Source organism: Calonectris borealis, chromosome 26 (genome assembly GCF_964195595.1).
Source record: "Calonectris borealis chromosome 26, bCalBor7.hap1.2, whole genome shotgun sequence".
Lineage (NCBI taxonomy): Eukaryota > Metazoa > Chordata > Aves > Procellariiformes > Procellariidae > Calonectris > Calonectris borealis.
Genome location: NC_134337.1, coordinates 4,024,321 through 4,051,615, shown reverse-complemented (window position 1 = coordinate 4,051,615; position 27,295 = coordinate 4,024,321). Strand labels below are relative to the sequence as shown.

Below are 27,295 nucleotides of genomic sequence, written 5' to 3'. Positions count from 1 at the left end.
TAGTAGTAAATGGTGACAGAAATTAACGGTTTGATTCAAACAAATATTGGGCTGATTTTGTACAGAGTCTCCTTACCAAAGGCTGCGAAGCACATCAACCATTATATCCTGGAGACCAATGGTGCTCTCATCCTATTTTACTGGTATAGTAGATTTTAAAGACAACATATAGGACATCTAACACAGACCGACTGGATTGTTATACACTTATTTTTGATAACGCACTTAATTCACACACAAATAGGGAAGTCGTAGTCTCTGTACAATCGCATACTTCATTTAATGGAACAAGCAAATGTGGAAGTGGAATTCAGTGTCTCACACAAGTTTCTAACATAAAAGTTGCCCAAGACAGCCGAGAAAATAATCTATAGCCGTTATCACTAACAAAGCAAGCTAGATAACGAGCAACAAGGCTGCCATGTTCCTCTTTGGGCAAGCTCCATACCTCTTGCTTTCCTATGGGCCAACCCCTCAGAACCTTCCCGGCTCATCTTCACCGCAGGACAATGAGCATTTTCTTGGAAAGTTAAAAGCACAGTCACAGGCTCATCCAGGATTGAAGCTGGATCTAAATCTTAATTTGCACCAGATGACTCAGGAATTTTCTCCTCAGTAGTAAAAGGATTGAGAATCCTCCGCCCCCATGGGCCACAACAGTAAGTGTCTGGCAGAGACAGCACAATTTATTTGGGCACATGTTCCCCCACCAAGCATCAGAAGTGCTGCACACAGAGCCCGTGCTGCAATCCTCAAAATACACGCATGTCCTAGGAGGACGCTACTAAACCTATCAACAAGGGGTAGGAGAGCACCAGCACCAACTGTTCCATCTGCAGGTGGAAAATAAAGCAAATCAATCAAACCACAGTATTCCCCGGGACGAGGCACACTCAGCTATAAAAAAGGACAGAGAGAGCTTGCAGAATGAACTTCTTTCCACTGCAGATCTGCAGATCCAAATCAGTTTCTAATGTCCGAGGTAGTCCTCGCTGGAGGAAAAAGACAGACCTGGCAAGAGTGCATCAGTGTCACAGCAACAGCCAGCTGCCCCAGAAGAGCACACGACTTCAAACCGCTGCCGCACGCCCAGAGGGGTGGGCTGGGCGTTCAGGACAAGGAACAAAAATCTGGAGGAAATGAAGCTTTACTAGTTCTGCTGCCCATGGAACAACTTGTTTTAATAAAGAAAAATTACTGAAGACATCCAAGAACAGCAGGTTCAGGTTTCAAAGCTGAAAATAAGTTCGGGTCAGATGCAAAAAGCAGCCTGCAGCAACACCATCTGTTCCTAGGGACAGCTTTTATTTCCTTCCATCTGAGCTAAGGAAAATGTGGGTTGGAATTTCAGCTATTTTACTTTGCTCTATTAGGCTCAAAGCCTGCATCTACTACAGATTACTGCTGGGCAAGAGGACTGTGGTAAAACACCCAAATCTTTGCTCTCATACTCACAGTACTGAAGGTAGTAAATCACACCCATAAAGACTGCTAGCTTAGACAAGTTCTGGAGACACCAATTACAGACCTGCTAGGCAAATTTTCTTGCCGTCTCTACTGTGCCTCAGAGAGGGTTATACTTGCTCATCTAATTCTTTACTGCATTACAACCAATATATGCTTTTACATTTGCGAAGTAGAAATGAAATACCATGACAGAGCGAAGAATTTTAAGACGTTGCACTCATTCTCGTGAAGTTTGAGTGGACAGGGTAACAGACAGTAGTGAAGTTGGTCCACTATTTGCACTGAATATTACTAAATCTAGGAAGAGTTCAGCGCCATCATCTCAGTCACTCATCAATGGTCCTTGCAATATTAAAAAAAAAAAGCCTTCCTATTTTAGCACTGAAAGATATCAATATTCATATTCTAAATCACTAACAAAATATATGAAACAGGATTATTTATAAAGCATATTTAAGAGGGGAAAAGAAAAAAAAGAAGAGGTCTAGCAACCAGATCAAAGTACTATCACGATGGACTATTTTTGATATTGGCATCAATTGCCTGTTTGATCACAGATCAAGCACAACTTATCTGGCTTTTGATTCCCATGAATAAAGCACGACTAACACTCCCGTAATTTTATAGAACTTGACATTTACTAAGTATTTAAAGGTCAGGATGTGAAAGATGCTGTAAGTGCAAAATGAAATGCCTTTGGGTTTAACAGATGAGTGTGGAGGCTTTTTTCAAAGTCACTCTATAATAAGTTTAATTTAAGGCATCTATTTCTAAAACATGTTCTTTACCAGTTGCTCACACCCATAAAAAAACCTTTATTCCTAACACAAAATTAATTTCGGGGAGAGAATGCAACAGCAAAAAAAATTCCAAGAACGAAGCAGCAAAAAATATACTATATTGGCACTAATGACTAACCAGTCATTAGTTAAAAGGGCATAAAGGGCACATCATTTTCTAGAAGGTGAACCTTAGAACGTACCTGGAGTTTACAGCTGTGTAAGACTGACGACATCATTTTTCAACAATCTGTAAGAAATTAGTGCTTTTATTCTGAAAAGGCTGTGCTCGTTCAGAGCTAGCCTGCTTCTCTACTGCCTCTTTACCTAAAAACAATGCCCAAGAACTCAAGTCACATCAAATTTTATGCAGACAACAGCAAGCATGACAAGCGTGGGTACCTGTCTACTTTAATACTTCTGCTGGTAGAGATTAATGTAGATAAGGACTATCTCAAACTAGGACAAGGACTTCTAACTCAAAGTGGCACAGAGGGATCACAGGTTTCACTCAGAATCAACATTTCATTTTCAGAACAGTCTTCTAAAATTTTGGAAATCAGAAAGAGGGAAAAGTCAGATTTCTTTACATGACAATTATTCCAGCAATCACACGGATAAACTCAAACACTTACGTGGTGAAATTAAAACACTGAATGCAGAAGTTAAAAATCTTAGTTTAGGGAAGCATATTTAAAAAAGCAAATGCATAGCATGCAAAAAAGAATGAATTGAGAAAAAACAGCCTATTGTCATCTTCAAAGACCACAAGCAACTGAAAGGGTAATGAGTCCTTCCAGCTCTTTCAACTGTCTCTTATTAAAACCGAAAAGGCATACCAGAGTCCGTGAAAGAAAGTCCACAAATTTCTTCCATAACTTTGACCAGCATGCAAATCTGTGACAGCTGCACTCGACCCCCAAACTGGACCAAACCACCTTCTTTTAGGATAAAAATTACTTTGTGTTCATCGACACGGAGGAAAACTGATTTTCCCTTTCCCAACACAAGCAGCAGACTCTACCTGCTCAGCTAACGTCTTGTTTCCTCGCGAGTGACAGACACGCCTGTCCCAGGAGAGGGGCAAAGACATCAAACCTACTCAGAAATCAGCGTCAGCTACCACCTACCTGAAAAAGCCTAGATTCACATGAAAGGATGAAGTAGGATTACCAGCTGGCACGCACACCAGTTGCCCAGCAGTCTCCTAAAACACCTCGTCTGCCAAATCAATAGTACAAGCTGGGCAAACTGGGTGCACAAGTCCTTTACAGCATTACAGCTGTAATATAACAAACATTCCCTGCACGCACATTCCCCAGTAACGTTTTACAGCTGAACAGCTCGCTGAGCTTAAGACAGTTGATGTACGTTATAATTTTGTGTGCGGATCGTAAGCAGCGTATTGGAACGCAAACCTATCTGAGGAAGGCCTTGCACACCTAAAAGCTCGCCTGCGTTTTCCACCCGTGTCAGCCAGCCTAATCGTTAGCTGCAGAAGCGCTGAAGTAATTTTATACACATGACAGGCTGCTCTTCTGCAGACAGCTTTCAGGAAAGCCTTTATCGTAACAGCATCTGATAGCTCCATTTCGGATTCCCACCCTGCATTCGCATCAAACACTACTAGGTGTCGCGGAGGTTAGCCCTTGGGGTAATCCTGCCGTTTTTGGAGCTCTTGATGTTTACTGTTTGTCGAGCGGCATTCAAGCAGATAGGTGCTTCGCTGGGAATGACTCAACCCTGCCAGGCTGCCACAGTTTGAATTACATTCTCATTCGGCACCGGTCCACGTGAGCGAGGGAACACCAGCTGAGCGAGAGGGGATTATCTCAGCCAGCCCAAACCAGTTTCTTCGCTGCAGACTGAGCCCGTGCCAAGGCTTCCTTTCAGCCACCGAGCTGTCATGGAAAGAGCGCGACTCTTCCAAGGCGCTGCGCTGCCCGAGGAGGGGAGGGTCGATACAGATTTATTTTAAGGATTTGAAAGGCGAAGCCATGCATCTCCTGAATGAACCCTTGACTTCTGTATCAAATAACTTTATTAATAATAACGACTGGGTTGTAAAGCAGGAGTCTGCAGCTAAAAATATTTCTATTGTTCTGGTTAAACTCGCTTTGGCTTGTAATGTGTTTGAAAGATCGCCGAGTTACTAAAAAAGCAGGAGCTGTACTACAAGCTGGAAACAAAATTTGCAAGCAGCAATCCCCAGTACTAGAGGGACCTAAAGACACTTAAAAAAATAAACTGTGTATAATCTTTCATATCTTTCTGATAAACTGCTAGATTATAAAAACATCCAAAGACAAACACACAACTCGGGAACTGCCACATTAGATTAGTCCAAAGGCCCAAATATTCAGCATTTTGTTAGACAGCAGCAGGTACTTCCAAATACTTTAGAGAAAAACCTTCATATACCAGACAATTAAATAAAGCAACTACTGGAGAAGCTTCCTCCCAATTCCCATCAATTAGCTCTTGATTTCTGTTCTACAGCACAAAGATTTATAACCCTCTTGAAAGCATTTTTAATCCTGCCTTATATAACTGTGAACCTACTTGGTCATCCATACATAATCATTTAATCGTTTCTGAATCCAAGCATCTCTCCAATTTGGTAATATTCAGAAGCGAATTCTAAAGACATGTTTTACATAAAATGTAGTCAACTGCCATTTGCTGTCTTTAAATTCCTTATGAAGAATAAAATTGTTCTTCCAGCTTTAAGAGAAAAATATGCCTTCTCCATACAGATCATCACTCTGTGTTTAATCTGCTGTTTGATCTCCTTTCTGAAATAGCTTCAAGTAAAAAAAAAACCAACAAACACAAAAACAAACACATGAACACATTAGGAATTGTTGCTTCTAAGTCTTAGGATCAATTTCTCCTATTCACATAAAACTCAAAACATGTACTAGACTAAAACATATTGAGGTCCCTATATTTGGAGTGTCTGTAGTAGCTCATAAGGTCTCATTTCTACCTTCTACCCAAGTATTAGATAGCTCCACAAAAGCACAGCTGTTTTTTGAAATTCTCTTAAATAACTGTTCTTCATACAGAGAAAACAAAACAGAGAATACCATCTTATGTATTGAAATGACTACAGCTTAATTTTATCTATTTTCAGTTAAAGTTATCAGGCGAGGAAAAGTTCATTCCGACTGAGAGCCTTAATTACATTCCTATGCTATCTTTATTTAGGACTCCGGTTTCCCTCCCACATACAATGAGGATATCACCAGTGACCCTATATTCCTCTTCACCTTAAGGAAAACAAGCAAGAGCGATGAAAACAAATTCACAAAGCCGTGGCTAACAATCAGCAGCGAAGCTGCAGGAGCTCCCGTTCTTGTCACTCACTCACCTCTTCACAGACTTCTCGCACAGCGGCCACGTTGGGCTCCTCTTCGGGCTCCATGCCACCCCCAGGGACAATCCATCGATCAGGATGACGACTACTGCTAACCAGCAGCACCTGCGGAGAGTACAGCGCAGCTGATGTATAAACTGAAGGCAACGCTCCTTTTCAGAGCCCAGCTGAAGAGGAGAAGTTGTCTTGGCATCTCTCACACCTCCAAACATGACCAATCCAATGCAAGTCCTTGAAAATACTCCACTTTTCCCAAGACAACTTCCTTAGTTCCTTTCAGGCAGCTGTGCAAACTACATTACCAGTGACACCAAGGCACTCCAATGCTCCCAATTATTTCAACCATTACCTTCTCACTGCTCCGACGTGTCGCAGAATAAATTATGCCTCTGCATACCACAATGACGATTTGCTATTTGATACAGCATCACAATACTTACAGTGTAAGAGTTCACTGCTGTACCCAAAGTCACTACGTAGTCTTGACAGCTCGGGATACACATCATGCAACAACATAAGAAGCTGCTCAGCACCTTCACCCTTTGCGGAAGCAGCTTGATTTAACTTTACTGGTACTCTTGGCCTTGGTTGCCTCTGCAGTTACACTAACGACATATACAAGCCACATAACTGCCCACTAAAATATTTACATGCAATTGTTTTAACACAGATTCTCAACTTCCCTGTCTGCCTCTTCTTTTGCAGCAGGTATCAAAGAGTTCAGCTCGGGAGCCAGCACTTGGTTACTTTTGGTTTAGACAAGGTTGTTCAATGAGATACAAGCAAAATATAAGCCTAAATTAAACCACTTAAAAACCCTATGAAAAGGTTGCATAGGCAGACAGACTTTTTTGAATCAGGAAAATGGTTCAACCACGTTCATTCATTTTCACAGGAGTAATTTTTCATAAGCATGCTTTGTGGCAGTTTTTCTTGAAACACATTTTATTCCAGTGTAATTCTGCTCTGTACAGGTTCAGTTTTTGTTTTGTTGTCTTCTAGAAACAAAAAAGCTAATAATCTCAACTGCCTAAAAATTTTCCCAAAGACTATCAAGACACTGTGCTTATCAAATCTACTTGCAATACATCCATGAGCAGAGATGGAAACTAAAAACAAAACTAATACTGTTTTTCAGCTCTCTAAACAAAGCTTGTTCATTAGAGTCATCATGCTATACTCATCATTTCACTGGCACAAAGCTTAGAGCCAAAGCATCTTGCTCCAGAAACTTTCCAACATACCAGTCCAATTAGGTTACAGGCCAGCTCCAGCAGTTTCAATCAGACATTTCAAAGTTAAACTGTGCGAGACACTAAAATCCCAGGCTTTACTGTGTAAATGTTGATTTACCAGTAGGATATGAAAAGATTTGCACTAATTATCAAGAGGAAACCTACCTACAGAATTCAAAATTAAACTTCTGAAACAGAAACAAGATTTCCAGGGTTTCCCAGTTCTTTTATCTTTTGAAAATTCTCATCTGCCAACCGACCACCCTGCAAAGTGATTTTTCGTTTTCCAGGGCCACCCAGATCACACCTGCTCAGCGCAGGGAAAAGAGGGGGCCAACAGACCAGAACACGCCGGGGTGAGGAGACATGGATCAGTTGTGGGGGTCCAGACAACAGCTCTCAAAGCAGAGTAGCAAAGCTTAAGGCAGAAACTGAAGAGGGGTCACAACAAACATTTTGGCAACTGCTGGTCTAACCTTTCCTAAGTCTGGAGCTAAACTCAGTGTTCTCAAGTGTCAGCACTCCTCTAATCAGCAATTTTCTGTGGATCCCACCAATAATAATGTCTCACAGCCTCTTCTTCCTGCTTCAGTCAGAACCCACATCTCAACCCTGCAAAGCACGAAGCAACATCGTTTATCAAACAACCCCATTTAAATCCCTGAGCACTCCCCAATCTGTCTATTGAATTAAGGCAATTACAAGGCATACCAGAAATGAATTTAGCGGAATGGGCTACCTTAATTCTGCAGTTTCCTAATGGAGAGGCTTACTACTTTAGCTCTTTTCTGGCTTAGGTTGCAATGGAACGGCAGTTACATTATAGTAGTGTTTGGCCTTCTTCAGGAGGCAGACAGAATCCTTTTCCCCCAAACATCCAATCCATATAAAACACGATTGGTAAGCCATGCCTAAATAGGGAATGTAAGCTTCATTCATCCTCTGAGCCCTCAAGGCTCAGGGCAGCAGCCAGGTACCGTGGGCTGGGACTGCAAGGCCGTCACCAGCAACCACCTCTGGTTTGCCAATATTCGGCCCCTGCGCCTCTCATCCCGGTACCTTTTCCTGTTACAGGACTTCTACTTCGTCCTGACTCCTTACCAGTATTGTATACAGAAGTGCTCGACTGAAATTCCTAACTTGAGGTCAGCAGGCGCTTCTGAGGACAAAGTTAATAGAAAAGTAATGGACATTTCAAGTATACGTTTTCTTGCCAGGTAAGGAAGCATCATCTCTGTCATTTCCGATTTCAATTTGGAGTCCCAGCTTAAAGAAGAACAAAAAAAAAAAAGATTAAAAAAAGCTGCAGAAACAGGTCTTTGAAACTCAGCACAGCACACTTCATGCCATTGAACTCCTGCCACCTTCCACTTGTGAGAAAAAGTATCTGCTAAGAAACTCCCCGTACAAAGACTTCTACAGGAAAGCCTGCTGGACTGCTCAGACTAAGACAATGCTTTAGCCACACACTAGTAGGAACCTTTAGGTGTAAACAACAGTTTTAGGCAAAGTAAATTAACTTCAGCTGCTCCGGCAGTTGAGAGTTTTCTGAATAGAATTAACATGAACAACCCTTGCTGGGAAGGAAAAACCTGTCATTCTCACACTTTTATGTAATCAGACTATTTCCTGTTTAATAAAAAGGAAATCCCATCAAGAGAGAGCAGGAAACATGCCCTACAAGGTCATTCTTTTAAAACGACTTTAAACAGGATATTGCTACCAATGAGCTCTCCCAAGACAAAGGGGCCTAGTTCAAAATGAGGGTGAGACACTGTTGTTTTAAAAAAACACGCATCTAAAAAAGTCCTGTGTCCCAATACATGCAACACAGTCAAAGGGATCAAGTAAAAAGGTCATTATAATCCAAATCCATATTTTCATCATTCAAATATTTTACAAAGCACCCAAAGCCAGTAAAATGAGATCTGCTGAAAAACGACCTCTCTCTGAAAACCATTAATATTTGGGCGGAACAGCCCGAATGCTGTTTCCAAGATAAGAAACACATTCCCCAGCACAAACCTTTTCCCACCATAGCTGGAAGGGTGAACATAAAATACCTGGGGAAGCGAAGATCCCAGCTGAGCAGGTTGCAGAAGAGAGATGTAATAGTTTGTATTTCTGCCATAACAAGGTCAGAATTGTTTTCTAAGTTTCAGAACAAACATGCCATATAGCGTAAGGCTAACTTACACCAAAAAGCCAAGACAGAGAACGGCAACTATACCTTCGTTTTACAACACAACATGATAAAAAATGTTATTCAATTGCTCAATTAGACTGAACATTTTCCAATACAACTGAATTCTATAAAATAAAGAGTACAGGTTGTTTTTTTTTAAAGGACCACTTGGTAGCTCCTATGTCCTTGACACCTAAATTTTTGTTCATTAACTTCTTTATTACATAAAAACAGTCATTTGAATGTATACTAAGGAAGATATTTTAATCAAAACAGTCATAAAAAAATATACAAAAAATGACTTATCTATTTTCTTTTTTTAAATCAGGCCAAAACACAAAGGAATGTCGACATTTCCATTTTATTCTTGCCAGGCAGCTGTGTTTAAGATGGCTACTGAGACTCTTGGCCTACTAGGGATCTTGGGGGCAGATTTTGGAGCCAAGTCTTGCAGGCTTTTTGGAAAAGCGTTTGCAGGTATCACATCACATGGCCAAGTTCTGTTTTCCAGGATTTGAGAGACAATTATGTCATTTCAAAGCAGGGAAATGAGCAACACAAGCCTCTTTGGCAATGCAGGAGGCAGCCCTGAAGTAGCTCTCACACACAATCCATGAAAGAAGAGAAAGGTTAGAAAAATAAGCAAAGTTTGAAGTCTACAGCAGGGGCTCCTAAACAGTGCTAGATTGTAGCCCTCATGGTAAGCAACCTTCAAAGCAGCATGCAATCAAACAAACAAAAAAACCCAAACAAATCTAGAGCAGCCTACCAACTTTCCCCCCGAGGAGACAGGAAACATGCCGAGACATCTAAGGCTGCCTGGACCGCCACACACGGAGCTAGGAGCTCCATGGGAAAAGGGGAAAAGACTTTGTCACCAGGATAAATCTGGGAGTCCTGATACACAATGCTGACCTTAAAACATACAAATCTGTTGTATTCACATCAAGGGGTTTTTTTTCTTTTTCTTTCCCCCTGCCCAGATATAATGGTGCTCTAAAAAGCAAAAACTGGGCAACCAAAATAAGGCAGAGAATTAACTCTCAGTTAACAGAACAGAGACTGAGGGATTCCCGGGTTCTTTCATGCTATGGATTTAAACAACAACCACCACCATCCATAAATAAAACAGGAGTAGCTACACTGGAAGGAACACGATTCCTAGAAAGATGCTCCATAGAAGCATTACAGCAAAGACAAAAAGGGCTACAGCATTATTAGAAGCTAGGCTACAATGCTATTAGAAAATGAGCTGTGAACCTTCCAGGCTTCCAGGAAAAGACAGTCCTACCCACACGCTCCAGCCTAAGGACAATCAAGCTGGCACACTTAAGAAATAGCAGACGATGTTAAATACGTGTTTTTTGGCCCAGCCAGCATTCTGCTGCCAAAAGCCAATCTATAGCTACTGGCTACTGAAACAGCCTCTGCACTTTCTTTCATGCTTTCTATCAATATAAAGCCACAAAATCATGCATTTTGCATAACGACTAAAGCACAAACCTCCCGACATTTAAACTCATTTCACACTTTAGCATTATTTAGCAGAACATTGACTGCAAGAAAATAACATGTCTCATAACACGCTGTAGTGAGACTGGTGGAGAAGATGGCTGACTTCAATGATTTTTGCCTGTACAATCTGTCTTTGTCTGAAAGTTTCAATTTAATAAGAGTCTCTGTATTCAGGAGTTTGGAGCTTAGCTGTGCTAGCGACTCTCCGATTTGCCCTATGACCAGGCAGGATATTGTAGCCGGTACAGTTCTGTGTCCAGCATAATAAAGACTTCTTATGCTTCACCCAAAGTTAACAAATGTTCTCACAATCCCAATATATTATTGTTACTGTACTTCATGCTTTTACATCTGACAAAACTGGGATCTCGATTCGACCACATCAAACCACCTCTAAACACTAAGAACAGCATACACTGACACACGGGGTTCAAGAGGAGCAGGAGGAGAAAAGAGATATTGTAGTTAGCAAAGCCATGCAAAAATCAATCTAATTTAACCGGCAGAAAAACGGCCTCGATTACACTACAACAAAACATGCATTTTGCCAAACTCCTAACGCAGGATGGTCTAAACACACACGCCAGGGCTTACAGGAGGGCTTCTCCCACCCTCTTGCTATTCAGGGCACGTTACGAAGCTAGCACATAGTAGTATTGAGTACAGCCTGTGGTCAGCAAGGCTACAGCCAGCTTTAAACATGACAATGTCTTTAGCTAAGACAAGAACACACACAACCTCAACAGCAAGCCACAGAAAAACCCTCTCCTGACCATAACAGCATGTCCTCACTGTTCCTCAACAGTATACATTTCCTTAGACAAGTGTTATTTTCGCACACATACCCGCACCTTCCTCCGTGGCATAATGCGATTTAACCTAGAAAGCAGTATCTGGAAACTGGAAGCAGGAAATTAATGACAGAAAGCTAGAAGGGGAAATTATTCACGCTACAGACTTGACAAAGTAAAGCACAAGTCTTGAAAAAGGAGTAAGAGGTGAACTGGAAGAAGTTCAAGTAATTTCAAGCATTTGGATCGCACCTACAGTACTATAGCCATAGAGGAAAAAATAAAGAAAATCCTGTTGGTTTTTAGGCTGCTTCTTAGAATAACAATAATAAATCATCACGTACTGCACTGCTACTCTGCCTGCAAAATACCAAGGGTCATATTACTGTTACTACAGTTTCCTTGTGCCTTTAGAGTGACTGCTTGCTCTTACCGAAGAAGAACACAATCCGGAGTCCTCTCCCTCCATCAAAATTATGTTTTAGATAACCACAAAAATTATCTGCAACATGCCTTTCACAGCAGGGACAGGACCAAGAAAACAGCTGAAATGCCTGAACCAGCAGCCGCTTGTTTCAGAAGCAAAGGGCTGATAAGGAGGCACTCCCAGCGAAAGACCCCAAAACCGATAACCTATTTCTGCCTGTCAAAACCAGTTTGTTGACCACTTGGTACTTACACAACTCATCCAGGCAGACTTTTTCCAGAAGGAATGCTAGCTTTTAAACTGCCTTTTTTTCTCAAGGGGTAAAAAAAAAAAAAAAAAAAGAAATGAAGGGAGTATTTTGGTCTTTTTACACAGACCAAATGACTCTGGATGTCAGCAGTGGCATATGTATACACTTACTGTTTTGATTAACAAGTCCTATTCATAAAATAAAGCATGCAAAAACCCTGCAGCCATGAAAACTCTTGAGAAGCTTTTCAAATATAAGTAGTTAATTCTACGCATAACATCAATATATGTTATTTACACAGAAAAAGTAAGCACCCAAGTCAATACGAATGAAAATAACATTCAAACCATCTGAAGCATCTTAAAAAAAAAATCAACCCAGTAGGTAATTGTATCCCTCTAAATTTCACATGTTAACATGAAATTTCTGAGAACAAAGAGTTACTGTGCATTATCCACTGCACAACAAAGACAGCTACAGAGACACAAATTCTGATATAAATATGCACAAAATTTGAACGATCCTTGACTAGTCTGTGCAGTCAGTCTCCCAGTTAGACTGAAAAAGAACTACTGTTTAAAGAAACTGAGTACCTGCTTCCCAGTTGCTGGATATTACATACAGCATCTGAGCACTGTTTACTATTCACAAGGTAAAATTGAGAGTTGCTTAATTTTGTTCTAACCAATTTTTCTGGGCGACCCCATCACAGAGGTATGCAAACCGGGATAATTTTCCTTATTTCAAAAAAAAAAAAAAAAAAAGATAAAATCCAAGCACATGATCATTTCCTTTGACTGACAAGGGGAAGAGTTGTTTTTCCAGACCTTGAGAGACCATCTATGGAAAGATTAGGTCCTTTGGCAGCTGGGTACATCTCCCAACTGCTTGTACCTGTCTCCACGCTTCAGCAGCTTGTCTGAAGGGTGCTGAGATGAACCAAGTCAGGGAACTGACCATGAGTTGAAAAAAAAAAAGGAAGGGGGTGACAGGACACAACGAGTGAGGAGAGAAAGGTAGGAAAACCAGCTACAGCCCCTGGTCAGGCAATAAATGAATCCGAGACGAACGGGATTTCTGAGAAGTGTTATGCAGAGAAGAGACAGCGGCCACCGCTGCTGGGTCCTTCTCAACAAACCTAGGGGTGGGGTTCACTCTCTCCTCTTTCCATATTCATCACTTTCCCTGAGTTGCAGCAGAACAAAACTGACTCAATTCTTCAGTTTCACAACAGCTTACAGAGCTTCCAGTAAATTAAGTGAAAATTTAACAATTTTCATTCTTTTGTAGTTTGGGAAAGTACAAGAGACCATGGAATTGCTTGTAAAATCGTTTATGAAAGCTGCCTTTATGAAAAGGCTAGAAAAACACTTTTTAAGATGAAAGCTAGGTTTTGCAGAGGTTTATACTCTTGCTCTTGGAGAAAACTAACTACAAGCAGAGCGGAGAGAGACAGGAGAAGCACAAGCAAGAGAACTATTTCTAAACTGGCCTATATCCTACTGGAGATGTGGTAATGTGTTAGCAACAGACAGGGAGAACTTTATTTGGTTTCAGCCACAACCCTTTTATGTAGCTGAAGGGAACAGAGTCAAGCCAAGCCCTCGGCACAGAAATTCTGAGGCTATACTCCATGGAAAGTACAATGATCATATGATGCTGGGCTCCCTTTATGTCCCAACAGTGAAGTACTCCATGTGTTTTTAGCTATTATTATTTTTATATTGAAGCAAACGCACAAAGGATGGCCCAGGAACACTGTGTGATCATCAATATAGTCTAAAATTTGAGAACTGCTGTATTACGTCATAGCTCGGTTTAAAACTGACCCAGGAGAAGCAAGAAGAAAAAGGTTAGTTTGCATTCAAATTACTTTCCCCAGCCGAAGCTGTTGTGGGGCTACATAAACGTAGCTTTTGGTGACCGTATTGGCTTGGCGCGCTCATAGAGCTGCAGAGCCAGGGCGCTTACCAGACGCTGTGTGAAAGTTCTGTTTTCTCATCTCACTTTAGACTTCATTCACAATTAAGAAAAGACGACCAATCCTGGATCCTATTCTTTCCGAAGCATTTCCTCCAAAAAAGTCTTTAAAAATACCAGTTGTTAATGAGCAGCTTGTCCTTTCACCAGATACAATGCAGGCATGCTTAAACCTGTAGCTACACCAGCGCAGGACTTAAAGCCAGACCGTTCCTTTTTATTTCTGTTAAAATATAACACAGAGATGCTGCCATTGAGCAGGCTTCCATCTGCTTCATAATAGTAAGACGTTAGTGAAATTTTCTGGAACATTTCCTCAGGGAAACAGCTGGTCTACACAAAAAATACTTGTGTTATTTAAAAATAACACCATAATAGCAATATTGAGAGGCACTGACATCACAAGCAATAGAATGAGTGATTTCAGAGATAACACAAGACTTGGGATCTCTTGATCTGCACACCCTCCTTCCCCACTTTCGCAGAAGCAGCAAATATCAAGGGAGTTTACTCCATTTGAAAAGATGAAAACAGCAGAGTCCTGGCGTTCGGTTGCCGAAAGGTCCTTTGAAGTCTGTTCACACTCTCTTTGAATTAATCCTGTTGATTCCCCTGTTCTCCCTCCTGCCCAAAGAGACATCACTCTGCAGCGGCTTACTGTTTATGAAACAACACAGATATAGATTTTTTTTTCCCCACAGCCCAATTAAGAAATGTATTTTTTGCTCCATTTGAGGTTCATGTTAAATGAATTCTCCCTGTACTGCTTTTTAAAGGAATATGTAACAAAGACAGCTTTTCAGCCAACATTTGGTCTTCCAAAAACGTTCCAGAGCTTCTTTCACGTCCAAAAGTAGTAGCTTCCAAATGCAATACAGAGAAAATGTGCAACCTCGAGAAGCAGAAAGAAAAAATAAATCCCTTAAAACTAAAAAATAAACAAAGTAAGTATTATTACGTTAAGACTCTTTATTTGCAAAATCAATGCCTAACCAAAGACATGCTGTTCTAGCAATCTCCATTGATTGCTAAGATTTAAAAGAAAATTAAATCAATGAACTGAAGAGTTAGGGGGTAAACACCTAAAAAGAAAAAAGGTAGCCTCCTCTGTAAGTGTAAACAGAATTTTTCTTATTTATTCTTGTTCATTGACAAAATTGTTTAATTCAGGAACTAATTAGGGGTTCAAAACGGGAGAAAGCTTGTTTTTTTAAATTCATAGCAGGAAATGAAGAAGAAATGTGAGAGCTAAGATCTACTATTTCTTAAGCACTTAAAAGAAACAGTAACCAGAAACAGCCAGTCCTAGAAAAAAATAATACTTTAATACAGCAAGTTTAAATTATTTATCAATACATGCCTTTTTTTTTCCCTTTTCTTTTCTTTTCAAACAGTAAGCTTTTAATAGATCTTTAACTAACATACTTTGGCTCTGTTTTCCCCCCCCTCCCTGGAGAGGCCTTTTAAATAGATCTCAATTTCCATTTAAATAGAAGTAATCAATAATAAAATATGTCAGTAGCACAAAAAAAATTGTATTATTCTCCAAGAGAAAAAGAAAACCAAGAAATCTTTCACAGACATGTTAAACTATATAATTAAATGTGTACATGCAACACCTTTCTTGTTATCGAAAAAGCGCAAGTAGCAATAAGATTAGAAAAGCAGACTTCTCTCAAATTGAAGTTTAAAAAAATGAGCATTAACCTAAGCAATAATTAGAAAGACAAATTAATAAAAGTCAAGGTTTCCTGCTTGCTGATTTCAGTAATCGATACAAGCATAATTTAAATGGCTTTTAGGCCTTTTGACTAAGATCAAGAGCAGTATCTGTGAAAGGACCATTCTGGTGTGCATGTGTTAGTATGGTCTGACTCAATAATAACTTTCCTAAATGCATTTGTTGAAAAAGTCCACTTCATGGCCGGCTACTGCAGTAGGTACGTAACAGATGAGTACGCAGGATGCAGTTTCAGCCCTGCGTTAAATACATAGATACCATAAATACGGTGTTTGAAAGGCTGCGTGATGTCCTCAGGAGGCCAATTCAAAATAAAACAAAACTGTAATTCATTGCTTCACTATTTCTATGGCTCACTTACAAAAAAGCACACACATGCACATACTTGAGGAAATCAATCTACATCCCAGGCTGCATCATTTACAACGCAATGACTGCTCCTTAATGTGTCACAGAACAGTACAACACACCACCCGATTTTACCGGGGAGATCAGAGACAAGGCCAAACATTAACAGTGACCAAAGCTCAAGCGAGAAAACGACGCTCACGTGAGAGCCTCTATTGCCCTGATACACAAAAAGTTTTCCAGAGTTTCACATGCAGCCTTCATAACAGACCCATGGGAATGACGAGGCACAATTAGCACAGGCAGACAGCTACCTCAACTCCTGCCTTTGAAATTCGAAACAGATTTTTCTACTCTAGGTCTTACCTAGAAACTAAAGCTTGAAATTGTACCAGTTTAAATTAAATGAGATTTTCAATCCACTGAAAGTTGTTGCAAACCACAACACAGACACAACTTTGACATAAAAACGGCTTTAAAGCTCAACCTTAAACAAACCTAACCAGCTTAACCTACACTGAAAGAAATTTGTCACAAGTTAGCATGCCTCCAGGAGGAGTTTAGTTTTCCTTCTTCAACCTTCGGGTCAGTATTGTGAAACCGCCATGTTAACAAACTTTTGTGTCACCAACACCGTAAGAGCTCTTGTCACCAGTTCCCACTGGCCAGAAGACGTATCAGACCACGGCCACAGGGTAGGCTGGAGCCCCTACGACACTGCGAACTGAGGCGCTGTAAAATAAATGCTAACAACCAGTCAAAGGCTGATTGCATCGGGTAGCTGTTAAATTAGGTTTCTATCTTCAACCACACTGTAATCAAACATGGTCAAGCATCTAACTCTTGAGAAGAATTGCCACACTTGCCTCAAATTGTATAAAATCGCATCAGGAAACTCGGATGCCTTCAATCACCCATGCTGATTAGCCCCAGTATCATTACACAATATGATTACGTTCTTCTCCATAGTTAGTTCAAAGTATCATAAATTTCCTGAAAGTCAGCGGGAAGGACCAGCTACGATGAACGCTTCACCAAAACATATTGTTTTCATTTCAGACCATTTATGCTTGAAATGTTGACACTCTTCACCATGACAGCACAGCTACAAAGGGTTTGTCAAGCCTCCTTCACCATGTTAAATAATAACTGAACAGTATGCTAATTTACTTTCCTCCAGTGAACTGTCTGCATTCCCTTCCGATTTCCTGTAGCTACAAATATGATAATCAGGAGAACAAAGACTTTAGCACAGCCACTCAGGAACCAGTAAATGAAATGAAGTATGCCTGACTCCAGAAGAAGCAAAAAAAGACCTGCAGCCTAGCTTGTCCCGAGTACCCCAAGCCCACGTTAAGAAGATATTAAAAAAGAATAGTGAAAAATTGCACAGCTGAGTAAAGTTTTTCTTTTTAACTTCATGGACAATACGACCACTTAGCAACACGGCTGTTCTTAAACTAACCAATCTACCTTTAATTCCCACTTCCTCCCAAGCCTCTCTGGACAGCAACTTCTGGCACTCCATCAGTCCCCTTTTATCCCAGTTTCTTTTTATAAATCCAAGGTCAGGTTTCCTCTCCCATCTCATGTGATGTGCTGGACTGAAGTTCTGCCAGCGTGGTCGGTCCGCTCAACTGCCAAATCCCATCCCGTGCCACAACACTCCTTACCAGACACTTCCACCACCCCACCAGCATTTCATTCTGGGCATTTTTCTCATGTTTAGCGGAGAGAAATAAAGACTGGGGAGAAACACCAACTTTCCCAGCGACGCTTAATTGCACCTAGAAAAAAAAAACATATCTCCCTGCAACCCAGTCACGGCCGGCTCCGGGGCGCAGGGTGCTGCACGGGGGTCCCCGGCCGCGCCCCCACCCCTGCCCCCGCGGCGGGGGGCGACATGCTCCCGGCCGGCCGCGGCCCCCCGGCCCTCACCTCCTCCTCGCTCTCGCTGCGGAAGCACAGGCAGGCCGCCCGCTTCTTGTAGCCGTCCCCGTCGTAGGTGCGCGTCTGGTTGGACTTGAGCTTCATCATCCTCCGCTCCGAGGGGGCGGCCGGGGGCGGGGGGTGGGGGGCAGGCCGGAGGTCGGCGAAGCCCGCGGCCTAGAGGGCGGGGGCGGCGGGGGCGGGCAGGGTGGCGGCGCCGGGAAGGACCCACCGGGGCTCCCGCGAGGGGCGGGCGGGGAAGGACGGGGGGGGGGACGGAGAGGGGCCGCCTCCCCGCGACAGTCTCTTTCTCGGTCTCGCTCTGTCTCCCGCAGGCCGGGAGCCGCCCGCTACGCGCTGCCGCCTTTTGCCCGCCTCATCCCTCCCTTCACTTCCAGCCGCTCCGCCGCCGCTGCCAGCGCTCCGGCCACCGCCGACGACGACGACCGCGACGCCATCTTGGGGCACGCTACGCAAACGGCGTAGAGCGGCCGGGCGGGGGAGGCGGTGGCTGCCCCCTGCCGCCTCACGGCGCGCCCGCCACGCAGACGGCGCAGCCCAGCTTCCAGAATCGCTCCCCCCGCGCAGACGGCGCCACCACGCCTCCGCCTCCTCCCTCCGCCTCGACGCGAGCCCTCTGCGCCAGCGGCGCGGCGCAGGCCGCGTTCGAGAATAAGGCGGCTGTTCGTAAGCCGCCGGGCGGCTGCGTGATGGAGCGCCGTGGCAGTTACGCAAAAGGCGCCGGGGCAGAGCCGGCCCCCTGCGCCCGCCGCGCACATGGCTCCGCTTTGACAGCGGCTCTACGCAAAGCGCGCAGACGCTGGGGAGGGAAGAATGCCCATCTTGCGCGAGGCGGGGGGGGCAGCTTACGCCAGTGGCGGAGCGCGGTTGCGGGGGTCCCATTGTACCCCGCGGGCGGGAGCGGAACAAAGTGGGGGGGCGTCCTCTGCAAGCCGAGGGGCAGCAGCACCGAGCCGCCTCATGGGGGGCACTTGTAGGCCACCCCACCCCCCCCCCGCTACTGCACGCGCTGCCTTCCGTGGGCATTTTTAGGCTTCAACCTAAGGGCTCGATGTCCCTGTAAGCCCCAAAATTGCACCCCAGGAGCGGCCAACGTCAGCATCGCCCCGCTGCAAGGATACCCAGGGCCGCGGCAGGTAGAGGGGTGCCATCGCGTGCCGCAGCCCAGGACCGGCTCACCGGGCACAGCTCCGTGTGCCCCCCGGGGAGGAAAACCCTGGCAAGGGGTCCAGGGCTTCTCCGAGCGGCATTTGCCCAGCGTTGGTTTGGCTTCAGCAGCCCGGCCTGCGCGCCGCAAGAGGAAAGAGTCGAAAATGGAGGACAAACCAAAAAGGCTGTAACATCTTCCGACTCCCTACACCGGTAACAGCCACGGCTCCCAGACCCCGTCCATCGGCTCAGGCGGCTGAACGCTAAAAAGCTTTGAGAGGAAGAGGATGGGATCTGTTCTCCACCGCACAGAGCTCCCATCCCAGGGACTGGGATGGACGGACTGGTGTAGTTAGGAGACTAGGATGGGATTAAAAAAGTGAGGGTGATACTTCCCTGGTGGACGAGTCTATTTAGACTGGGGTTCTTCACCCCAAAACAAAAGCAATTTTTACTTGCTCATTTGGATCTTCCCTTTAATGAGTCAAATGTTCTTTTAGAAGAAAACATTTAGCACTTCATACCAATTGCCACACACTTAAGTACTCCAAGTGATTTTAAATAGTTGCTTAATTTCACATGAAGCTCAACATTTTGCTGAACACAACACTGCTTCCCAAACAGAATCGCAACTATAAATGCATAGCAGCAAGTGTAAATGTTACCACTACACTGTAGAATAAAATAAGCAGAAACTTGAACAAAAAGCCCCAGTAGATGCAGACAACCCAGAAACTCAAGGATATCACTAGCAAAGGTGAAAAAAGAGCGGCTTTAGTGCACATTTCCATTAAGAACAAGGCTGTAAAGTGCATCTTGGCTAAATCCAGTCACCTGGGATTCAGCAGGTTAGTCTGGATTAGGTTTAGCTAAATCACAACCTACAAACTTCAATGGAGGCAGGTGGATCAGTTAAAACAAAGACTTGAAACACCTAATATCTCTCCCTACAGTTCCAACTCCCTCAAAAATAAAATAAATTTTAAAAAATAATCTCATGCCCACCATTTCCCTCACCCCAAACTAGGACTGGAATGAACTCCTTTCCCCCGGGGTTAGTGTCCAGCACTTCTGTGATATTAAGGCTGCCCTGGACAAGATACCATTGACCAGGCTACAGAAACCCATTCCCAATTAGCATCATCCCGTTATTAGTTGGCGGGTGACATCTACTGGCAGGCTGCACACTGCAGGGGACCCTGGGCTGCGCCTCCCCGCCCCAGCTCTGCTCAGCTCCAGACAGCAGGTGCCATCACAACCACCTCATCTTTCTTAAATCACGGTTAATTAACCCAGTGATTTCAGAACCGGGATAAAGGAACCGCTCACCTGCCTGCATTGGTTGTGTCCGATTCACAGAGGGCCTCAGGCCAACACAGCTGAACTTGCTGAATTTTCTGTCTGCAGAACAGAATTGTCTCTCAGCCCAGATCTACTGCATTACTGGAAATTACTAGAAATGAGTGTCTTCCTGGGCAGAGTACAAAAACTGCCTGCAGCGCTTCCGCGTTGCCATGAACCAATGCTCCTCATTCCTCCGTAAGAATCACCTCTACACGCTAACGAAACCCTACGTCAGTAACCACCAAACCTACAAAGTTCCTTCCTATAACCTGCTTCTAATCACAAGTTATTCCACTACTGTTGTTACACATGCCAAAGATTTGAGTCACCTTTCTGCTACGTAAGCTCTAGATTTATGCACTTAAATAAGACACAGTGATGCAACCCAAGGGGGCATTTTCACCTATTTTATTATACACAAAACATGAGCAGGAAGTTCTACTGAGGAGGCTGACCACGTCCACGACCAAATCCACCTCTCTGGAACAGAAAAGGAAGAGCGTTAGAAGTCACCGTATTAAGCAAGTGACAGCGGCAAATACACAGCAGCAAGAACCACCAACATCATAAAAGAGCTAGCTGCCTTTCCTCAACTTTGCATTACTTTCATAAGCATCCCCTGCTCCAAGCATAGCCTAACTCTGATCTGTTTGAGACTAGCTACCTGACACAGGTTAACCCGGTGAGTGAGTCTAACAACAAAATCAACCCATCCTAGCCAGCTCTGTGAGTGAAACTCTTCCATTTCTGAAATATAAAATCATGCATTTCCTCCAGAGAGCTTGGCTTGCTTCTCAAATGTGTTACTGGCTGCCTGTCACAGCAGCCAGGCCATCGCATAGTTTCCCCAACAGGAATGCAGCAAGCTGGGCGTAAAGGGCAACAGTTGCCAGCCTCTCTTAGACAATCAGAGCCAAATACCTAACCCCAGCTGGCATACCTGAGCAGCACTACGCTGAGGAGCATGCAGATACGACCTATCCAGTTTCTCCTAATCAAAGCCTCAATAAAGGAAGCAAATCTCAAATGCAAATACTCACAAACTGGAATTCAGTGGCTGCTCCAGCACCAGCCTCAGCCTTCTTGTCAGCACCAGCTGAGGAGAGAGATGAACGAGTTACTAACCAAGGAATACACTCCCCAAGTACAGCGCTCCTGCTTGGAATCAAAGGTTTACAATCAAAGACGACTAAAATGGAGGCGAAATATAGCAAAGTAAAATAGCTGTTATTGAGACTGTTAGAGAGTTACTGCACTCACCCCAGAGAAAATCCCACAGTCCAGCTTGACAACATTCAAGAAAAGAATCACATCCATAAGCTGATACAGATGAACTCTGTTAAGTAAATGCCTAAGCTACGCCAAGAGTCTAATTTTCCCCCTGCCTTCTTGAAAGGAGGCCAACACTGAAAACAATTCTCCCAAAGAGATAAGCTGCACAAAGAGCAAGGTCTGCCTGACATCAATACAGCAACACGACGGACACTCACGTGGAACGGCACTGCGTCTGTACGTATCCCTGTCAGCTTCTCCCCGAGTAAGACGCGCAGGACGTTCACCTTCCAGACCTGAAAGTGAAAAAACAGCAACATCAAATACACTGCTTACCCAGGACACCATGGGCGACCCTGCACCTCAAGGTGGAAGAAAGCCCTCCAGTTAAGCATTACATCTACCAGCAGAGCTGCATCTTAGACAGCTCAGTGTATATAAACCTAAACAAAAATGTGATTATAAGGAAAACTTCACTTCAAGGGTGAAATCTGCTAAAGTGCGCCAGCTTGTGCCTGAGTTGAAGTTAAATAATGTGAAAAATGGATTTACAGGATCATCTCAGCAGTCTTCTGGCCTTCAAATAAGAGCCAAAAATTAATGATAATTAAAAAAAAACCATCAGAAATACAGGGAAACTGTCACGTCCAACAAGCTTGCTCATAGCTAAGTCACAAACTGCATGACATTCTGACCCCAATCTAAAATATAGCTACACTATCAGTATCACAAATCCTCCACAATGGAATAGATTAATGAAACGAAGAGCAGATTATCTATGTAACATCAGATTAATATCAGACAGAACACTTGCAGGAAAGAAACAGATGTGGTGGAACTGCCAGCCTCTGCGCCACTCCTGCGGGGTTCCCCCAGAGCGTCAAGGATGAAATGCGCTCCCACAGCACCAGGCCAAGGTCTTCACACTCGCGCAGTAAGGCACATTTAAGGGCAGTTGCTGCCTGGTGCGCCGCAGTGTACTAGCAGTCCCATGCACGCTGCAAGAAATGTGAATCCTGCACTTCTACAGACTTGATTTATACTATAGGCATTAGTCTTCCCATACAAAAAACAGTTCTTATGACAGACGCTTTTATTACAAAGAGAAACACTACCCACTGATGTGAAAACAAATTAACTTATCCCACAAGTGCTTCTACATCTCTCCTTCCTTTCAGGTTAAACCACTACAGCACATCCCCTAGCCAATGGATTTTTTTTCTTTAAATTTCAGATCTGACCATCCTTAATTTCTAACAGTTCAATTACATCTGTAACAGAGGCACAAATTGCAAATATCAAATACACAGTAGTCTAAAACTTGCTTTAGACTAACTGTCCCAGCTTTTGTACCAAGCCTTACTTGAGAAAGTCGGTAGCACTGCATGGAAGTACCAGAAAAGGCCCCAAAACCCCAAGAGGTCCAGCAACACCTGTAAGCTTGGATTCTGCACCAACATCCACACACACCTCTGCGACTCCTAGTCTGCTGCAGCCTAAGGCAGGTAATCCACAGAGAAACAGCACAGAAACAGACAATTTGTGCAGCCCTACCAGCTAACCCTGCCAAGGTGTGGACTGAATGAGGTCACTGGCACTGCACTGAGAAGGGCTGTGATGCTGCAAAGTGAAGCTTCCTCGCCGCAGAAACCCTGAGCACATTTTAGCCAGGAACTGTAAGCCCCACCCTCCCATTGGAGATGCAGTTTCTTTAGCTCGCTGGATAAACACAGCATCTAAAGAATAAATTTGATCACATCCAAAGCTACTCAGAGATCAAAGAAACCATCACCTTCCTAGTCTCAATGCAATTCTTGCCTTTGAAGCAGACAATGCTACCGTTTTGTTAGGCTAAAAAACAAGTTGTGGGAGATAGAGGTGAACTCCTCAGCACCCCATGCCCACAGCCTCCCTCCCCAGCGCAGCGTCCAGAACTTGCTGACGGGATACGACGTAGCTCAGAAGCAGGAGGAGTAGACTCCTGCCATACACCAGAAAGAGCTTTGTCATGCAGGACTCCCCTTTCACAGAGCAAGTCCTTCTTTAAGGGCAGGACGGCATCCTACAGCATTATTCTTGGTAAACACAAGAGGCAACTCCACACAAGGCAGACAGACCCACCATCTCCTGCCTTGAGGGAGAAGAAACATTTCTTGCCCCTAGAGACCTGGCAATGCTGTTCTGCCAACCACGGCTGCAGTAATTTTCTCTCTCCTTTCTCTAAGTTTCTACTTTTCATCTCCCCAAAGATCTTCTGGGCAATTTTACAATCCATGTTCTGCACTGTGGTGTTTCTTCTCTACTACTGGACAAGAAAGCAGGAAAACCAAGCAGAAGGGATTTTGCAGAGCATTCTGAAATACATACGAGCACCGTAACAATCCTTCCTATTCTAAATTATTAGCTTGAAACACAGTAATTTTAGAACTGAACTGAGGGGCATGGTGGCTTCAACGCATTCACCTCAAGTTTTTTTATATTGCACTACTACATGCCATGGCTCACAAATGGTATCAAAACGGTTCCCAAGCCATTCATAGGCCAATACCAAGCATCCGCAAGGAAAAAGTGTAGCTTCTGCCTTGGGTGGACTGAACAGGCTGGTTTGCAACCCAAACTTTATTATTTAGGATTGCTATTTGCAACTGGAGAAGAATACCTTCTGGAAATACGTTTCAGCCATCTGCAGGTAGGTCTACAACACATTTTGCAGGGAGGCACCTGTAAAGAGGCAGCTGCAGGCAATCTGAGAAGTCAGCATCAGCAACACACCTGCTTGCATGACTGGCATCTCCTTCACTTTGAGGTATGAAAAACCCACCAAGAAAAAAATCAGAACTACAAGCCCAATATACCACACGTATTTGTTGTAAATCTTTTAAAAAGTGAAGGCAGCTTTAATAATCTGACTTGCCTAACAGCTCGTTAGGTGTACGTGATAAAGCCAGAACTGTGGCTATCCAACTTGACCACAGGTACCACAGCTGCACCCCCGTGTGAAGCGCATCCAGCACCCAGGCTTAGCTTTCGCTTTCAGTCATTGAATCCTGTTCCCGAGTGCTACACCCAAATTCAATTTCATTCCCTACCTCGGCAACCCTAGCCAAGGCCACTCAACTTTCATACAACAGCCGCCCCGGTAGCTCTTCTAAGGGTAACTCAGCCAGAGACAAGGTTCTCGGTACCTGCTGGACGAGAGGGGCAGCACACACACCGTCTACCCGAGGGAGAACTGCGGTGATTGCTGCAGGCTCTTCCCAAAAGACAAGAAGAGTTTTTGAAAAGCCCTGGCAGCCAGAGACATCCCTCGTCTCGGACCTCAGCCACGTCTGGGCACCAACTGGTACCTCAATCCACAGCCTGCGGTTTCCGCGCGCCTGCTCTCAGTAATTCCAGTCACTTGTGTCACCAGAGAAGGCCAAGTCCCACACTCAAAGCGTTTCCCCCAGCCAGTCTCACAGCGTTCTTTAGCCCTCTCCAACTTTTTAGTAGGCCAGCGGCCATCAGACTAGTGCCAAATACAACACCAATAAAACCTATACGTGCCTCCTTGATCTGTGAATGTTTATACACCCAAAATCACAGCAACTCCCACCAGTCTGCTCTGGAAGCTGACATTCAGCTGACTATCCACCACACCTGCACTCGCTAACACGCTTAACCTCATTCCCCACTTCCTCCTGCAGATTCTGCAGTCACCTCTCAACCGCAGCTTACCTTTGGGCCGTGGTCTGCCAGTCTCCGGGCGGCTCCGGCGCAAGGTGGCGGGGACGATCTCAGGGGGGAGGTGAAGGTAATCGCGCAGGTACTGGATGCCCTCGTTGGTCAGGTACCAGTAGAAATGCCTCCACGCAAACTGCTCTTTCACATAACCACGGGATTTCAGAGACTAGAGAGAGAATTCTCAATTACTTCATGTACAATCCTTATTATCACTCAACATCTCCGATCATATCCTCACCACATGTTTTTATGAGCACAAGAGCTTATCGGGGGTATGTGGGGAATAGAAATTTAGAAATAGACAGAAGTTCACATGCACAGGACAAAATTACAGCATCATTCCCATTCTGTGAGAAAATACAAGGCTACCACGCACAGAGGTGTCACAGCTTCAAAAACGGAGCTAGAGATGTGGATCCACAAAAGAGTCACCTTCTACGGTCTGTGGGGAGCAATAAATCAAAGAGGAAATAGGAAAAATCAGGAAAATGGGAAAATAACTGTACTAGGAAAGAAACAGCAAATACAAGGCAAAGTCTGACAACATTTATTTGATAACGACTGACGACGTTTATTGATAGGTACGCAACAATCTCGTGTGCCCAGATCCCAGCTGGCCGGCAGCCTGGCCCTCGCAGCCCGCCCTGCCCTCCGTACCTGCATGGCTTTCATGACGTGGAGGTTGGGCACGTTCTTGTCGACGAGCTCGGGGTGCTTCGGCATGTGGACATCTTTCTTGGCTACCATCACTCCCTCCTTAAAAAGGAGTTCGTAGATGGCAATTCGGTTCTTCTTGGGCATCAACATCTAAACAAGAGATAAGCAGTAGGCAGTAAATACTGCTGATTTAAAATAAATGCATTCAGGAGTCTACCAGAAGTAATAAAGTAAGAACAGTGCTAGTTCATATGAAAAGCCTAATGCTTAAATGACACCCCCCAGATTACTGCCTCCTGTAAGAACTTTATGAACTACTTTTCAACACCTGAGCTGCTGGGCATCCCTTCCCACTGCTTTCCTGTGAAGGAAAGTCCAAACTTTTGATCGTTAACATGAAATCACGTCACCATATCAAAGACTGTGAACTACCTGATGTCAGTCAAAACAAGAGACAAGGGCTGACGCAGGTGGGGCGCAGACACAGCTCAGGGTAAGGCGTGTTTCGGCTCTACCCCCGGTGCCGGAGGCCTGAGGACACTTGTGCTGCTGTTTTTAATTCACACGTAACTCAGGAACCCGGGAGCAGAGGAACCCCCTCGCACTCCCCTCGCGGGGCCAGGAGCGGAGCCAGGCAGCGCACCCGGCTCACACAGGAGCAGGCTCGAGGCCCACAAGCGCGTACCGCAGCCGCGCTGCCGCACCCCAGCGAGGGGACACTCGACTCCGAGCGATGCTTCCCGACACGTCGGGCCCGGGAGCGGGGCGCTCCGGCCCGAGCAGCGGGGAACCGCTGAGCTCCCGGTGCTCGTGGCACGGCGGCGTGCACAGAGCCGCTGAACACCCCCGCCAGCCGCAGCCCCGTGCCGGCCCCGACCAGGGGAGAGCCCGCGGCAGGTCGCGGACCTCCACCCCGGGAGCCTCTCGGGGCGGAAGGCCCCGGTGACACCGCTGGGAACTCAACGGGGCTCCCGCCGCGACTCGTCCCTGCAGCCTGCGGGGGGAGCCTGGCGCAGCCGCCCCAGCCCGGGGCCGTCCAGCCCAAGGCTTGGCCCCCCGGTAACGGGACCTCCCCGCGGCCTAGTGCCCCCCGGTCCCTCCCG

At 44.6% G+C, this 27,295-nt stretch overlaps 2 protein-coding genes across 6 annotated transcripts in view; both read right to left on the bottom strand.

Annotated features, from left to right (window-relative positions):
- Positions 1 to 18,662, bottom strand: part of NUDT3 (nudix hydrolase 3) — a 31,814-nt gene extending 13,152 nt beyond the window's left edge. The window contains exons 1-4 of one of the 5 annotated variants that reach the window (XR_012677309.1): positions 18,036 to 18,637; positions 17,771 to 17,884; positions 5,620 to 5,730; positions 449 to 667 (exon numbers count right to left, since the gene is read on the bottom strand). Coding sequence is in view for 3 of the 5 variants with exons in the window: in XM_075174081.1 (XP_075030182.1) it covers positions 5,620 to 5,730; positions 17,771 to 17,884; positions 18,036 to 18,134 (324 nt within the window). In the remaining 2 variants the exon portion in view is untranslated. Of the gene's footprint in view, positions 1 to 448; positions 668 to 5,619; positions 5,731 to 17,770; positions 17,885 to 18,035 lie in introns of all 5 variants that reach the window. The other 4 variants (XR_012677308.1, XM_075174081.1, XM_075174080.1 and 1 more) reach the window with 4 other exon arrangements.
- Positions 18,663 to 20,932: 2,270 nt separating this feature from the next.
- Positions 20,933 to 27,263, bottom strand: RPS10 (ribosomal protein S10). The gene is made up of 5 exons (XM_075174083.1): positions 26,193 to 27,263; positions 25,530 to 25,701; positions 22,031 to 22,108; positions 21,581 to 21,636; positions 20,933 to 21,020 (listed from the first exon to the last, which is right to left on the bottom strand). The coding sequence occupies exons 1-5, from the start codon at positions 26,340 to 26,342 to the stop codon at positions 20,979 to 20,981; spliced, it is 498 nt and encodes a 165-aa protein (XP_075030184.1). The 5' UTR covers positions 26,343 to 27,263; the 3' UTR covers positions 20,933 to 20,978.
- Positions 27,264 to 27,295: the final 32 nt, after the last annotated feature.

Bases quoted from the DNA above. Each gene is read 5' to 3' on its own strand.
- RPS10 (XM_075174083.1), bottom strand. From the start codon at position 26,342: ATGTTGATGCCCAAGAAGAACCGAATTGCCATCTACGAACTCCTTTTT. The intron at 25,702-26,192 runs GTACGGAGGGCA...TTCTCTCTCTAG, and splicing joins ACGTCATGAAAGCCATGCAG to TCTCTGAAATCCCGTGGTTA. The intron at 21,637-22,030 runs GTGAGTGTCCGT...CTCTCTCCTCAG, and splicing joins CAGACGCAGTGCCGTTCCAC to CTGGTGCTGACAAGAAGGCT.